General features: G+C 33.3%; 1 protein-coding gene and 1 pseudogene across 1 annotated transcript; both read left to right on the forward strand.

Annotated features, from left to right (window-relative positions):
- Positions 1-3,193: 3,193 nt before the first annotated feature.
- Positions 3,194-3,941, forward strand: LOC117916261 (annotated as a pseudogene).
- A 1,143-nt stretch (positions 3,942-5,084) lies between these two features.
- LOC117916262 (bifunctional nitrilase/nitrile hydratase NIT4B) lies at positions 5,085-12,283 on the forward strand (the record flags this gene model as incomplete). The annotated part of the gene is made up of 5 exons (XM_034832212.1): positions 5,085-5,298; positions 6,300-6,479; positions 8,464-8,757; positions 10,092-10,370; positions 11,926-12,283. Coding segments are annotated over 5 exons (1,119 nt in total), but the record flags the coding sequence as incomplete, so codon positions are not given.
- Positions 12,284-13,585: the final 1,302 nt, after the last annotated feature.

Raw genomic sequence — 13,585 nt, forward strand, 5'->3', positions numbered from 1 at the left:
CTTAAAACAATAATTATTGTACTTGTACAAATCTCATCTAAGTGGGGCATCATATTAGAAATAAAGTATGTTACATATTGCTTCATTCACCAATGAGGATTTGCAAAAAGATAGGAATCAAAAAAGGTGTCTTTAAGCTTTGAAAGGTTATTCTTAGTGAAGGTGATTCCTGTTTACTTTATGGTGTTGTGATTACAATTAGCATCAAAACAAACCTTTGGTCTTCAGATCTCTTCTAAGAAATCTTTTGAACTTTCAAGAAGTTTCATAATTTTTTTTTTTTTAAAAAAATCAAACCATATCAATTTCATGGGGCAATCGAAAAGAAAAAATATATTAAAAAAATGGGAAAAAAAAAATAATCAAGCTTTTGAACTTCCAACTTTATCAACCAGTTGGTAAAAGAGTATATAATTAAAATTTATCAAGATAAGATTTGTTATTATTTTTATTTCCTCTTTCTTTCCCTTAGGTTATATTTAGTTCTTGAAAGTATGAAGGAAAAAAATGCTAAAAAAAATGATTTTTTCATATTTGATTGTCTTATAAAATATTTTAAAGAAAATTAAATATAATTTAAATTAGTTAGAAACATATATATTTTAAAATTATTTAATTTTTATATTAATGAGTTAAAATAAATAATTTATTATTTTTAACTCTATTTTTTATTTTCCATCACTTTTTCTTTTCTTTTACTTCTCATCTCTATTTTTTTTTTTTTTACAATTTTCCTCAAATAGGAGAACCAACGGAGCCTTAATGTATAATGGGGCTCAACAATCAAGGCGAAAGAGCAAAAGGCTTTAGAACATGGAGAAAAAAGAAAACAAAAGAAATAAAGGAGGGGCTTTCCCGATGCCCATTATCGTCTCTTATGTTCAGTGCTCAGCTTTAAATTGGCAACTACCCACCTAACAAACTTTACTCGACAATATTGTGCAATAGAATCTTGCCCCTGGCCCAGTCAATACCTTATCTACGTTATCAGTGGAGGCATGCCAAGGAAATGAATCAAGAATCTTTCTTTGGTTAAGCCAATATCATATTCCATACATTACTTCAAACACATTATCTACGTTTGGTCCCCATGCATGAGGTTTGGAATATGGCTGCAACTTGGACCGGCCCAACTTTTGCCCAAACCGGCTACTTGGGTTTGGTATGAACAAGATTTTAACAGTAGGATTGACGTGAATTGAAGGTACATGCAACCAATGGTGGAGCCAAATAGTGCCTAGGAGATGAAATTTTGATAAGAATATTATGGATAGTGGGAATTGATCCGGATCCTTATCTTACCACCGGGTTACATAAGTAGTTTGATATACCCCTGAAACAAGTTTCATATATTGCCCCTCTCGACTTTTTTTCCTGGCTCCACCCCTGTGCATAACCCTATCGAAGCCAAGCCCATAAATTATTTATTTATACATATATTAAATATTATCTTATTCAAATTAATATAAAAAAAACATAAAAAGAAAGAGGAAAAAAATTATAATATTCTAATAATTGGAAACCCAATTACTTATGGGTTTGGTGTGAGTTAATCTTATAACCCATTTAAATTACAACCCTAGTTTGGAAGGCCGTGGGGAGGGGGCTAGGAGTTCTCAGCTACGCATTATCTTTCCTTGGCACATAAACGTTAGTTGTAATTCTTCCTTTTTAAATTGAGGGCTTTGTAATTTATCTCATTCTAGCATTAGCATTCCCCTTTTTCAAAAGACAAATGATTTGTAATGGGTGCCGTGATAATTTTCAACCATCGACTGCGTCGTGGTAATGTCAACAAAGAAATTAGGGGTTTGTTTAGAAACTGTTTTTTAGAATAATTTTTTATTTTTTAGAACAAAAAATACGATAAATATGTTTGACAATAAAAAATTTGTTTTATATTTTTTATTCTTAAGAATATAACATAAAATATTCTTAAAGAACATATTTTATTTGTTTTCTGAGAATTGTTTTAAAAAATAATTATATAAACATATAAAATAATTAAAAATAAAACACTACATATAAAAATTATTTTTAAAACATACTAAAAATATTAAAAATAGAGTAAAAATATTTTAAGTTTTTAAATATACCTTTTTTTTATATATAAAAATCAAAGAACAATTTTCAAAAACTATTCTAAAAAACTATTTTTCAGAATTATTTTTAAAAATAGTTACCAAATACGCCGCTTCCAAAATCTTGTCTATCAAAATTTTGTCTATTATAGATATTCTCGTTCTAAGACTAGTGAGCATGAAGGTTATCCAGTTTACTAGTGAATACATGGAGTTGTAGAATTCATTTGAAAATGCTAACTTCTACATAGACCAATTTCGAAAACAATTAAATAATTTTTTTCAAATAGTTCTTAGAAACAATTCTTTGATGTTTTGTGAAATAAAAATTTACTTGGAATATTCTTAAAATATTTTTTGTATTTACAAATATTTTTAAAAATGACTTTCATACATGATGTTTTGATTTCAATTATTTTTTATATTTATATATTTATTATTTAAAATAGTTCTCAAAAAACAAGAATAGTAAAAAAATAATTAAAATATGTTTTTAGAAAATATTTTATTTTCAAAATAGATTTTACAAACTTGTTTTTGAGAAGGATTGATAACTAAACATGTTTTTATTTATTTTTGTTCTTTTTTTTAAAAAAAAAAAAAACACTATTTTTTTATAACAATTCCAAAGACAGGTTAACTAACTTTGACTGAGAAACCCAAAAATAAGCTCAAACAACAAATCGAGGACTACAACCAGTCATGTTGGCTCACAAATCTACTGTTCTTCACATTCTCGGGGCTTCATTAGTCTCTTCAATTTCAATAGGTTGTATATGCAGTTCCAAATACCTGCTCATAGCATCAAATTAATTTTGTGAATGGGCCATAGTACAAGCCTTCGCATGCGTGGTACCTAATTGGAGGAGAGCTGATGAATAGAAAATGAGGACACCCTCTTCCTTGCTGTTTCTTTTGTTTAAATAATAGCGAAAGTGCTTTTGGGATACACGAGTGGTACAAACATTGGAAGTGTTTCTTCAATTTAAATAATAGTGGAAAAACTTTTTGGGAGAGACCAGCGCTACAAGTAATGAAAGTTTTTCCATGATCATCACACATCAGATCTCCTTGTGAAGAATCCGAAAGCAAAGAATAACAAGAAAGAAGTGGGTTCTTGGGTGCCTTGTCCAAGCAGCAGTAGCAGACCATCAATGATACACCAAGTAGACATGGGAGTGGATTCCTCTGCGCCTACTGTTCGAGCCACCGTTGTTCAAGCTTCTACTGTCTTTTACAACACTCCTGCCACTCTAGGTGACTCTCTTTAACTCTAGGTGGCTATCCTCGTGGATCCAACTTTGCTGACTGGCCGCCTAAAGGGAAAGAAAACTTCCGCAAATATCATGCTTCTGCCATTAATGTGCCTGGTCAGATCTCTCTATTTCTCTTTTAAATGGTTAAGGAATCAAACCATTGAGTATGTTTCCTACATGGATGTTTTTCTTGGATAACAACTTCAGTCATGAGAATGTTTCTCCTCTTGTTTTGATTCCATTAATTTTGATCAATTTGTTTCTTCTGTTGCAAAAGAAAATGGAGTCATTCAATTTTCATTAGATGTTCAGACACCTTCAATGTGATTTTTGTTAGGAGCAAATTGCATTGTAAAAGCCAGCAAGTAGAAAGGCAAACTTTAATTTCACTTTGGCTAATAGATCTCTACTACTTAAATTTGTCTTAATTAATGTTCACTTGACATAGCATATATGTTAGTGATGAGTGTCCATTTTGTTTTGTCTTCAATCTTCAACTTTTTGCATTGCAGGACCGGAAGTTGATCGATTGGCGGCAATGGCCGGGAAATACAAAGTCTACTTAGTGATGGGCATAATTGAGAGAGATGGCTACACATTATAATGTCTGAGGAAGGATTACCCGCCTCCGCCAGAGTATATATTCAGTGGTACAGATGAAGATCTAACTCCTGATACTGTTGTTTGTGCTGGTGGCAGTGTCATCATCTCACCATCGGGGGCAGTCCTAGCAGGACCCAATTATAAAGGAGAGGTCCTCATCACAGCTGATCTTGGTATACTTACTCTTCCAATTATCCTGCACTCAAAGCTTCTTCTTCTTCTTCTTCGTTTTTCTAATTTTCAAATTGTATGTAGATATTCATGGAGAGATTGCCCGAGCAAAGTTTGATTTCGATGTGGTGGGGCATTATTCAAGGCCTGATGTGCTGAGCCTTTGGACTTATTCAACCTCCAATCGATGACATCTCTGGTCCAATTCCCTATATTGAACCGTCTAGTATTTGGACCCATCACAAACCGCTTGAACCAACAATTGGATTAGTAAACTGAACAATTCTTGATGAATCAAATGGTTCAGTAGCATGCCTCCTTTTTTTATCATTCAAGCCCACCACCTTCCATGCTTTATAAATGGCCACCCAGCCCACCTTCTACACTTATTTTTGACAAAACCCCAACCCTACAACCCATACTCTATTAGAGCCCACAAGGACTTGAACATGGACCTCTAGTAACGGAAAAGGCATAGGGCGTCAGTTGACTACACACCATTTGATTTTTAATATAACAAACAAAAGAAAATATATTTTTTCTAGCATTCGAATTAAAAAAATTAAATTCTTTTTCATTTTCCATATATTCACATTTAAATATTATACATATGTCATTTAATAAAATTTAAAATATTAATATTTTTATATTTATACACGAATTAATTTAATAATATTAAAAATAAAAAATAATATTATTGATTTTTAATTTATTTATATATATTTTTAATTTTTTTATAATAATTTTTATTTTAATAATATATAAATTATATATTTATTACGACATCCATAACCGCCGGTCCGGTCCGATTCTGAAAAATTGATTCACCCCATTTGACAGACCCAAAAATTGAATGATCAATCATATTTCCGAATAGATCTCATTTACTCCACTGTCAAAAAAGAAACATTTTTTAATGCAGCCATCCTCGAGAAAAAAGAAGCCAAATTAGGCTGCTCTGGGTAGATTCTAGAAAGTATGCATACAGCATACTATAGATAAGGCTGCTCTAGGTTTTGGTGGCATATGCAATAAGAGCCAAAACAGGATGGCGCTGATACCAGCCACAGTGAACGACGGGCCACTCTTCGCTGAAGTGGACATGGGCGCAGATTCTTCCGCACCCACTGTCCGAGCCACCGTCGTCCAGGCCTCCACTGTCTTCTACGACACTCCTGCCACTCTCGGTTCTTTACCACCTTCTCTCTTTTCTTTAGTTTTGAGCCTACCTCTTCCAATTTGATTGCAACTCTTCATTGCTCGGGTTAATGAAGTTGTTTGGCTTTTACTTTTGAGTTGTCTTTTTGCTGAATTGGGAGACCAGTGCAAACAAACACGGTGTTCACAGTAATTTATTTGCTCGTTTATTTCTCAGCCAACAAATTGGGGTGATCTTGTTGGGAGGAATCTCAAATTCCTAATCGGAATATTTTTTTTTTTTTTGGTAAAAAGAATGTGTTGGGGTCATCCACAACACATCTATGTTGCGTAGTTAAGATTGTAGTGTTTTGTAACTTCTTCAAGTTCCGCTTCGGTAGTGATTCTAAAAAAACCTTTTTAGTCTATCTAACACTTGAATTATAAAAAAAATTTAAGCGTTAAAAAATTTAAAAACACTTCCTAAAATCACTGCCAAACGGACTCTGAGGTTGATTGGTAGAATTCTAGATTTTGAATTTTGGGAATTTCGTGATATGGGGCCTTAGGAAACAAAAAGCTAGAAGCTTCCAGTGAAATAAGATTGAGCGCACTTCATTTTCTGGAAATTTGAAACAATAAAATTGTGGGGCTTGTTTGGTAGAGTGCTTACAGCAAGCATTGGATAGATTTGTTTTTGGATCATTTTCAATTACCAAAATGCTTGAATTTTTTAAAATATGAAAACAAAATTATCACATTTTCTAAAGAAAAATGATCCATTTCCAGTAAGATGTCTACCAAAGCAATTTTTGGAATCTTATTACTGAATATGTTTCCTATGCCAATTCTCTTTTCCTATGTTTTTTTAAAAAGGTGGTAATTCTGATTCCTGCTATCAAACAGGCCCTGGAGTGTTTAAACTATTTTTTCTTTTCTTTGCCTTTATTTCCTCTGCAACCAAACAAATGGTTCACTTTAAATTTTATTGAAGTGTTGATGAAAATCAAAGTAATTTGTATAATGGAATTAATCTCTGTTGTATGAACAGATAAGGCAGAGAGATTGTTAGCTGAAGCATCTTCATATGGATCTCAACTGGTTGTGTTTCCAGAAGCATTCATTGGTGGTTATCCCCGTGGTTCAAATTTTGGTGTTACCATTGGTAACCGCACAGCTAAGGGCAGAGAAGATTTTCGGAAGTACCATGCTGCTGCCATTGATGTGCCTGGTAAGACTTGTTGAGATGTTTGTTTTTGTTCAATTGGTGAGTTAATGCTGTGTTGGAAACCAGAAGTTATGAGAGTTATTACAACATTGTTATTAGCAATATGAAATCTGTTAAAGTGTGGGGAATCAGGGCCTATTCAAATATATGTTTTAGGGAACCCTAGGTATTGTAGGGAAGTCAGTTAGAACATTTCTAGAAAACCCCACTATTGCTTTGGAACGAATTCAAAAATTAACCAACTTGAAGGAACAGGGCTACCTAGAGGCTCCATTTAGTTCAGTGGAAATGGAAATCAGGAAAAACTAAAGGTTCTACGGACAGATTAGCTGCTCATTATCAAGATTGTGATTTACTAAGGCCATTTGGGATAGCCTTTTTTCCCCCTTTTCGCTTTTGTTATGTAATTTTTCTGGATTTAATATTTTAAATACTTGTTGAATTATTGAATTCTGGATTTTAATATTTCAAATACCTGTTAAGTTATTCAATTTAGTGGACTCGGTTCAGATTTGTGCCTAAAAAAATCATTTCAGGTAGCTTATGACCTTACCCAGCCTAGATTTAGCTAGACCCGATTACAGGAATGAATTATCACCAAGAAAAAAAGTATCTGCCTAATGATGCATACCTTAGAAACAAACAGTGCAGTATATTTCCTTTCTATTCTGTTTCTTTTTTGGACTATAATGTTGGAATATAGAAGATTCATTAGTTCTAAAGTGGATATTAGGAAGGGAATGAAGCATTGAAAGGAAAAAAAAAATGTTAAGAAGCAAAGAAGATAATGCAGAAATGCTTTCGTCATAACAAGAGTTGGATTTTTCTATAATTGCTCTATGCTACTTGCATTCTTGTGGTCCAGTATTTTCTACTGATTGAATATCACATGTATTTCTAGTGTCAATGGTTTAATTTTTCTTGCAAGTTGCTATACTTGGTTCTAACGCTTGTCTATATATCCTTGATGCTTCCACTTTTCTGCACCTGAAGTTCAGAGAAGACTTGCATTTCTAAACCTTAGTGGCATAAAAGGATATCAGTATCTTTCTTCAATAAGTATTAGATTGCATTTCAATATCCTGATGACAGTATATAATTGATGAAACAATGTGAAAATGTTTTGGATCAGGTATTGGTGAGTTAAAGGGTGCTCATAAGAAAGGCATTGAAAAATGATCTGTATCTTTCTTCATTATTTTTCTGCATGGTTTGTCTTTTAATACATATTTTACTATTTTGGCTCCTATCTATGTGTTGTTGTATGGATTGCATTCCAAACCTTGATCACTATATAGGTTTGATGAAACTTGTGTGGAAAATGATTTAGATTAGCTATGATGGATTGAAGAGGATCCATGGAAGGTCAGGATCTTAAATTATTATAACCTGTGAGTCATTGCAAATTCTGATTGTGAAGTTAATTGAATAGTGAAATCTATTTTGACTTGTTTCAATTAATAGAGTCTGTTAATCCTTTTCTGAACTTGAATACGCTCCAAGAGGTTTACCGGTAGGGAATGATAATTACCAATCGTGTTGCTGATTTCTAAGCTTCTAATATCACCTTGATAGTATATGCTTGTGGAGTTGTAAGCAAGTCAGATAGTGTGCCTCCAGGAAGATATGAGTTCAAATTGAATTATGATTCTGGTGCAAAGCTTTAAATTGATGGACCATTTTCAATCATATCATCATTTATAGATTCCTTCTTTGGGAAGATTTATTAAGATGTTGGCTGTTAGGTTTTAATACATGAATATCAATGTGGATTTTCAAATATTTGTGTAAAATATTCAGGAATTTAGAAGTCCAAATGGAGGTGCTTTTAGGTCTCTGTGGGTCTCAAAAATGAGAAAAGGTTTAGTCACTGAAATTGCTGTATTTTAGCATCCATGTCATTGTTGGACCTAAATATTTGCTTGCGATGGGTCTGTATAATGTAGATTCACTATTGGCATAACATCTGTGATTTACAAATATGCAGGTCCAGAAGTTGACCGTTTGGCAGCTATGGCTGGAAAATATAAGGTATATCTAGTCATGGGTGTGATAGAAAGGGATGGATACACACTTTATTGTACAGTTTTGTTTTTTGATTCTCAAGGTCATTACCTTGGAAAGCACCGGAAAGTCATGCCAACATCATTGGAGCGTATAATCTGGGGATTCGGAGATGGATCAACAATTCCAGTTTATGAGACTCCAATTGGAAAAATAGGTGCTGCCATTTGTTGGGAAAATAGAATGCCACTTTTAAGGACAGCAATGTATGCAAAAGGTTGGTCATTTTGCACTGGAACTTACTTATATCCACTGGAACTTTCTTGTATCTTGTGTGGCCTTTAACTCATACTTTAGGCTTCGTTTGGATATACTTCCTATTTTTTGTTTTTAAAAATAGAAACTTTTACATAACAAGGAGAAACTCTTGTTACAAAACTATAAACTTTCCTTATGTCCTTGAAGATTACTTTCAGAAGTTTTAAAATTTGAGGTAGTAAAAATTTTTTAATACCTTAATATTTTTTTAAGCAATTTTTAAAAATCATTACATTTTCAATTTTAGCCTTTAAGGTACTTTATATGGAAGTTATTACTTTCTTTTTAAAAAAACAAAAAACAGAAAGTGTATTGAAATGGACACTTGGTTTCCTATTTCAATTTTTTTAAATGTAGTTGGAAAATTTATCCTTTTTATAAGCTACTTGATTTCTTTCATTATTCATTTGTTACCATTTAAATTGGAATTTTCTCCTATTTCTTTGTTATTAATTTGGTTTGGAAGAAAGACAAGTTGGTTTAGGATCATATTACAACAGGTGCTATCTTGGGCCACACTCACCTGGCCATCCAATTTCAAATTGAGCTTGGCTCATTTTCAGGCTTCCTATGGAGGGGAGCAGCTCAATCGAGAGTCCCAGTTCTCATACTAATAAAGAAAATTGGAACCGGTTATATTTTGGGTTGTGCAGAACTCAAAAAAAAAAAAATTTGCCCATGCTGGCACTCACATATGAATACAACAAGATAGGACTTGGTTCATGTTTTTAACCTATTAATAGGGCTGTATCACATTGGAGTTGAACTGACACCGGAAACAGGCTGCATGCCATTCAGAGGTCCAACTATGTGTTTCCCAGGTCTGAGCTTGCAATATTTATATTTTATGGTGTGTTAGGATTGGAAAATTCACAGTCCTATCCTCATTCATTCAATCTTTGCTTACTTTAAATGTTTAGGTCTTAATGGTTTGGATTAGAGCTTGATAAGAATATAATAAGGATCTTCCCTTGGTTCCACCTGTCCTGGAATTTGGAAAAGGTCCCTAAAGTTTGTATGCCTCAAATCCTCTACTTGCGTCATATTTGGATCTAAATAACTGAGAATCGTCTCACTTATTTTAGGTTAAATATACTGAAGTATCCAACTGTGATTGAAAAGGCCGAATATTGATTTGCGGCATGGATATGATTGTTGATAATACACCCATAGTATGTAATGGTGTTTTATAAATGTTTCATGATTTTATTCTTCTGGTTTACCTCTTTTGGGGTATAAATTCCTCTTCAATGCATTGTCTTCATATACAAAACACCTCTTTTTTTTTTATAGGAATTGAAATATATTGTGCACCTACTGCTGACGCCAGGGATATATGGCAATCATCAATGACCCATATAGCTCTTGAGGGTGGATGTTTTGTTCTATCAGCAAACCAGTTCTGTCGAAGGAAAGATTATCCACCTCCTCCTGAGTATGAGTTTTCAGGTGCAGATGATCTTACACCAGATTCTGTTGTCTGTGCTGGAGGCAGTGTCATCATTTCACCATCAGGGACTGTTCTGGCTGGACCCAATTACGATGGGGAGGCTCTCATCTCAGCAGATCTTGGTATGTTGCTTCAACTTATGTCCTAAACTTTGGATATAATTTTCTGTACAAGGTATGCTGAATCAGAGTAACTTCTCTGTATATTGTTGCTTCTTTAACAATTAGCAGAAGCAACATGAATTTTAGGTTTCTCAGTAAGATTAAGTTTGGCCTTTTGACAGCTTCATTGGGAAAGAAAAAAAAATATAGAATCTGGCCACAATCATTGCAATGTGAACAATTGAAAGATCTCTACTCTTTTCCCTGTCTTCTCAGCAGCCAAGCAGAGCACAAGGCTGTGTCTGCCCTTGATATTCAGTATCTTCGCCTGTTAAAACCAATCCAGACAATAATAATCATCATCATTAGCTGAAGGATGCTCCAACAATAAGTTGTAGCCAAATGATATAAGAGGTGTTAAATCTCTCCATCAAATGAGAATGTCTAGATTCCTTTCTAAGGGATTTCTTGCCCTTTAACCTCTCCAAATTCAAGTAATCATTCATCTTCTGTCTCCCATCAATGGAAGCAAGGTTTAAAAGCCTTTCACGTGGCTCTACCAAAATGTTTTTCTCTTACTTTAAGTCAGCGTTTGGTTATAAAAGTTTAGGAGGGCAAGATCAAAGCACAAGTGTTCCACATTTCCAATGAGTTTTATGGAACATGCTTATTCTTTATAATTGGAGCATTTCTCAGCACTATAAATCATGAACAAATGCGTTTAACCCAGAAGAGTCATGTTACTGAGGGGAGGGATACCTTTTGATAAAAGGGCCTCTTTTGTGTCATTTTTTTTTTCGACTAGCCTCCAAAAAGCTGCCTTTTACTTGAAAGGTTTCATTGGAGCATTTCTCGGCACTATAAATCATGAACAAAAGCATTTAACCCAGAAGATTCATGTTACTGAGGGGAGGGATACCTTTTGATAAAAGGGCCTCTTTTGTGTCATTTTTTTTTTTCGACTAGCCTCCAAAAAGCTGCCTTTTACTTAAAGGGTTTCAAAAAGTTAGGTTTGCAAAGGAGTAAAATAATAAAAGCCTTAAAGTTTAACAGAGCTTATAGTCATCCTTAATTATACTTTTTGTTTGGTATGTTGAATGCTGTAACTTTCACCCGAGGGTTTTTTCTTTTTTTTTTTTCAATAAATAGTACATTTGCCAACTTGATTGTTTGATCTGGTTGACTGATTGGCTTGCCAACTCTCTGGTCCAACTGGCTGGTTCTGTCCAACTCTAATAACAGCGCTCTCAAGTCTAGAAGAAGAAAGCTTAGGGACTTTAGATTATTTAACCTTTGTTTCCTTGTTCTTATATTTGGATGATAAGGGTCTGCCAACTAGGCACACACATGCACATAGCCAAAACTTGGGCAAAGATATTGATTTGATACTAACTGTGAATTGATGCTGTGTAGCTTGTTTCAAAGATGGATACTCTACTCCTCCCTCTCTCCTATCTTCTAATTTATTCTCTTAAAATGGCCTGAGTTGAATATGTTGTCTCAGGAAGTTTGAATTATGATTTTGCTCTGTTGAAATGGAGCACTGATTTTGATTTTGATCAAAATATATGTGTAGATCTTGGAGAAATAGCTAGAGCAAAGTTCGATTTTGATGTGGTTGGACATTATTCAAGGCCTGAAGTGCTGAGCTTGGTTGTGAAGGACAATCCAACAAAGCCAGTTACTTTCACATCAGCATCTGTTAAAACTGAAGACTTTCAGAAATAGTTGAGTCTTTTGTTTGACTTGGCCCTGCAAAATGTATTGGTCTCTTCAATAATGAGATGAGGATGATAGCTCAGAGTCCATTTTCATTTTCTGCTACTTGTGTCCTCGTTAAAAGATTGGGATTTGCTACAAGTAATATGCTTCTCTTTTTACAGTTCCTTGTGCCTTGTGCATAGTTACATATTTGCTAATCAATTTTATGTGTTTCCATGGGTTGGGTTGCTTGTCAAGTGCCATAAGTCCATGACCAAGAAATTAGGAACACTTTCCTCCCCCCACCCCCCTGTTTGGATTGAATGTGCTGCTATACTATATGTGGGGTTTTATACATCTCCAACCTGATTCAGGCTGCCCCATGGTACTTGATCCTTTTTCGACCTGATGAAGTGTAATAAGATGGGTTGGATAGGTTCAGTTTAGATCACATCAACAGGAGTCATATTTGTAGATTGAAATTTTCCAAGGCTTGGTGCTAGTTACATTTCTAGATTGAATACTGGACCATGTTTTTATAAGCTAGTGAGAGAGTTATCCTGTTCAAATGCCAATGGAGCAGGACTAGGGTTGGAAGACCTGGAAGCTGGAGGTGGGTATAAAACTATATTCTTTCCCACACTCAGAACACTGAGAAGCTACTCAAAGCCCTCTATGAAAATTGACACATCTTAGTGTCTTCACTCCCTACAGGTAATCATCCAGAAGGATATAAGGTGAATACAATTCTGTGATCCAATGAAAAGGTCAGTCTTTGCCAGATTGAGTTATTTTGTTGTAACCTAAAACCTTTGTTTGCATATGATTCTTCATATTGGGGTTTTTCCACAAGTGGGGTCATTATATATATATATATATACATATTAAAATATTGTTCTATAAAAAATAATTCTAAAATTATCATAGTTAATTTCAAGTTACATTTTATGTGAAACTTGTCTTTTGAAAATACGAGTTAAAATTCGTTAAAGAAAGAGGTAAACTTGTCTTTCGAAAAGGATTTAATATTGTTGAATACAAAAATAAGACTCAGGGAGTATTATCTTGATTAAAAAAAAAAATCCTATTTTTGCATTTATTTTCCTAACAATAAATTTTTTTTTAAGACTTTTAAAAATTAATATTCTTTTTTATAAAAGAAAACCCTTTTATTGTGCTCAGATGATATTTGGTTTTTTATTTAATAAAAAAAGTTAAAATATTTAACTTTTTATTGATATCAATCAACATAATTAAAGTAAACTTGTTATCAATAAGTTAGTTTAATTATATTGATTGATATTAACGTATTATTTTTAATTGAATAGAAAATTGTTAAATATTTTTGTTTTTTTATTCAACCAAAAAACAAACATCACCTTAATAAAATATTTTCATTTGTTTATTCGAATTGATTTCACTCCTCTTCTTTATTTTGTAAAAAAAAAATGAAGAATTTTAGCATGTATGAGTTATTTAAATAATTTTTGTTATATTTGATTTTTTTTTTTTGTATTTTTTATAATAATAATAAA

The sequence above is a fragment of the Vitis riparia genome, chromosome 6, assembly GCF_004353265.1.
Source record: "Vitis riparia cultivar Riparia Gloire de Montpellier isolate 1030 chromosome 6, EGFV_Vit.rip_1.0, whole genome shotgun sequence".
Classification (NCBI taxonomy): Eukaryota; Viridiplantae; Streptophyta; class Magnoliopsida; order Vitales; family Vitaceae; genus Vitis; species Vitis riparia.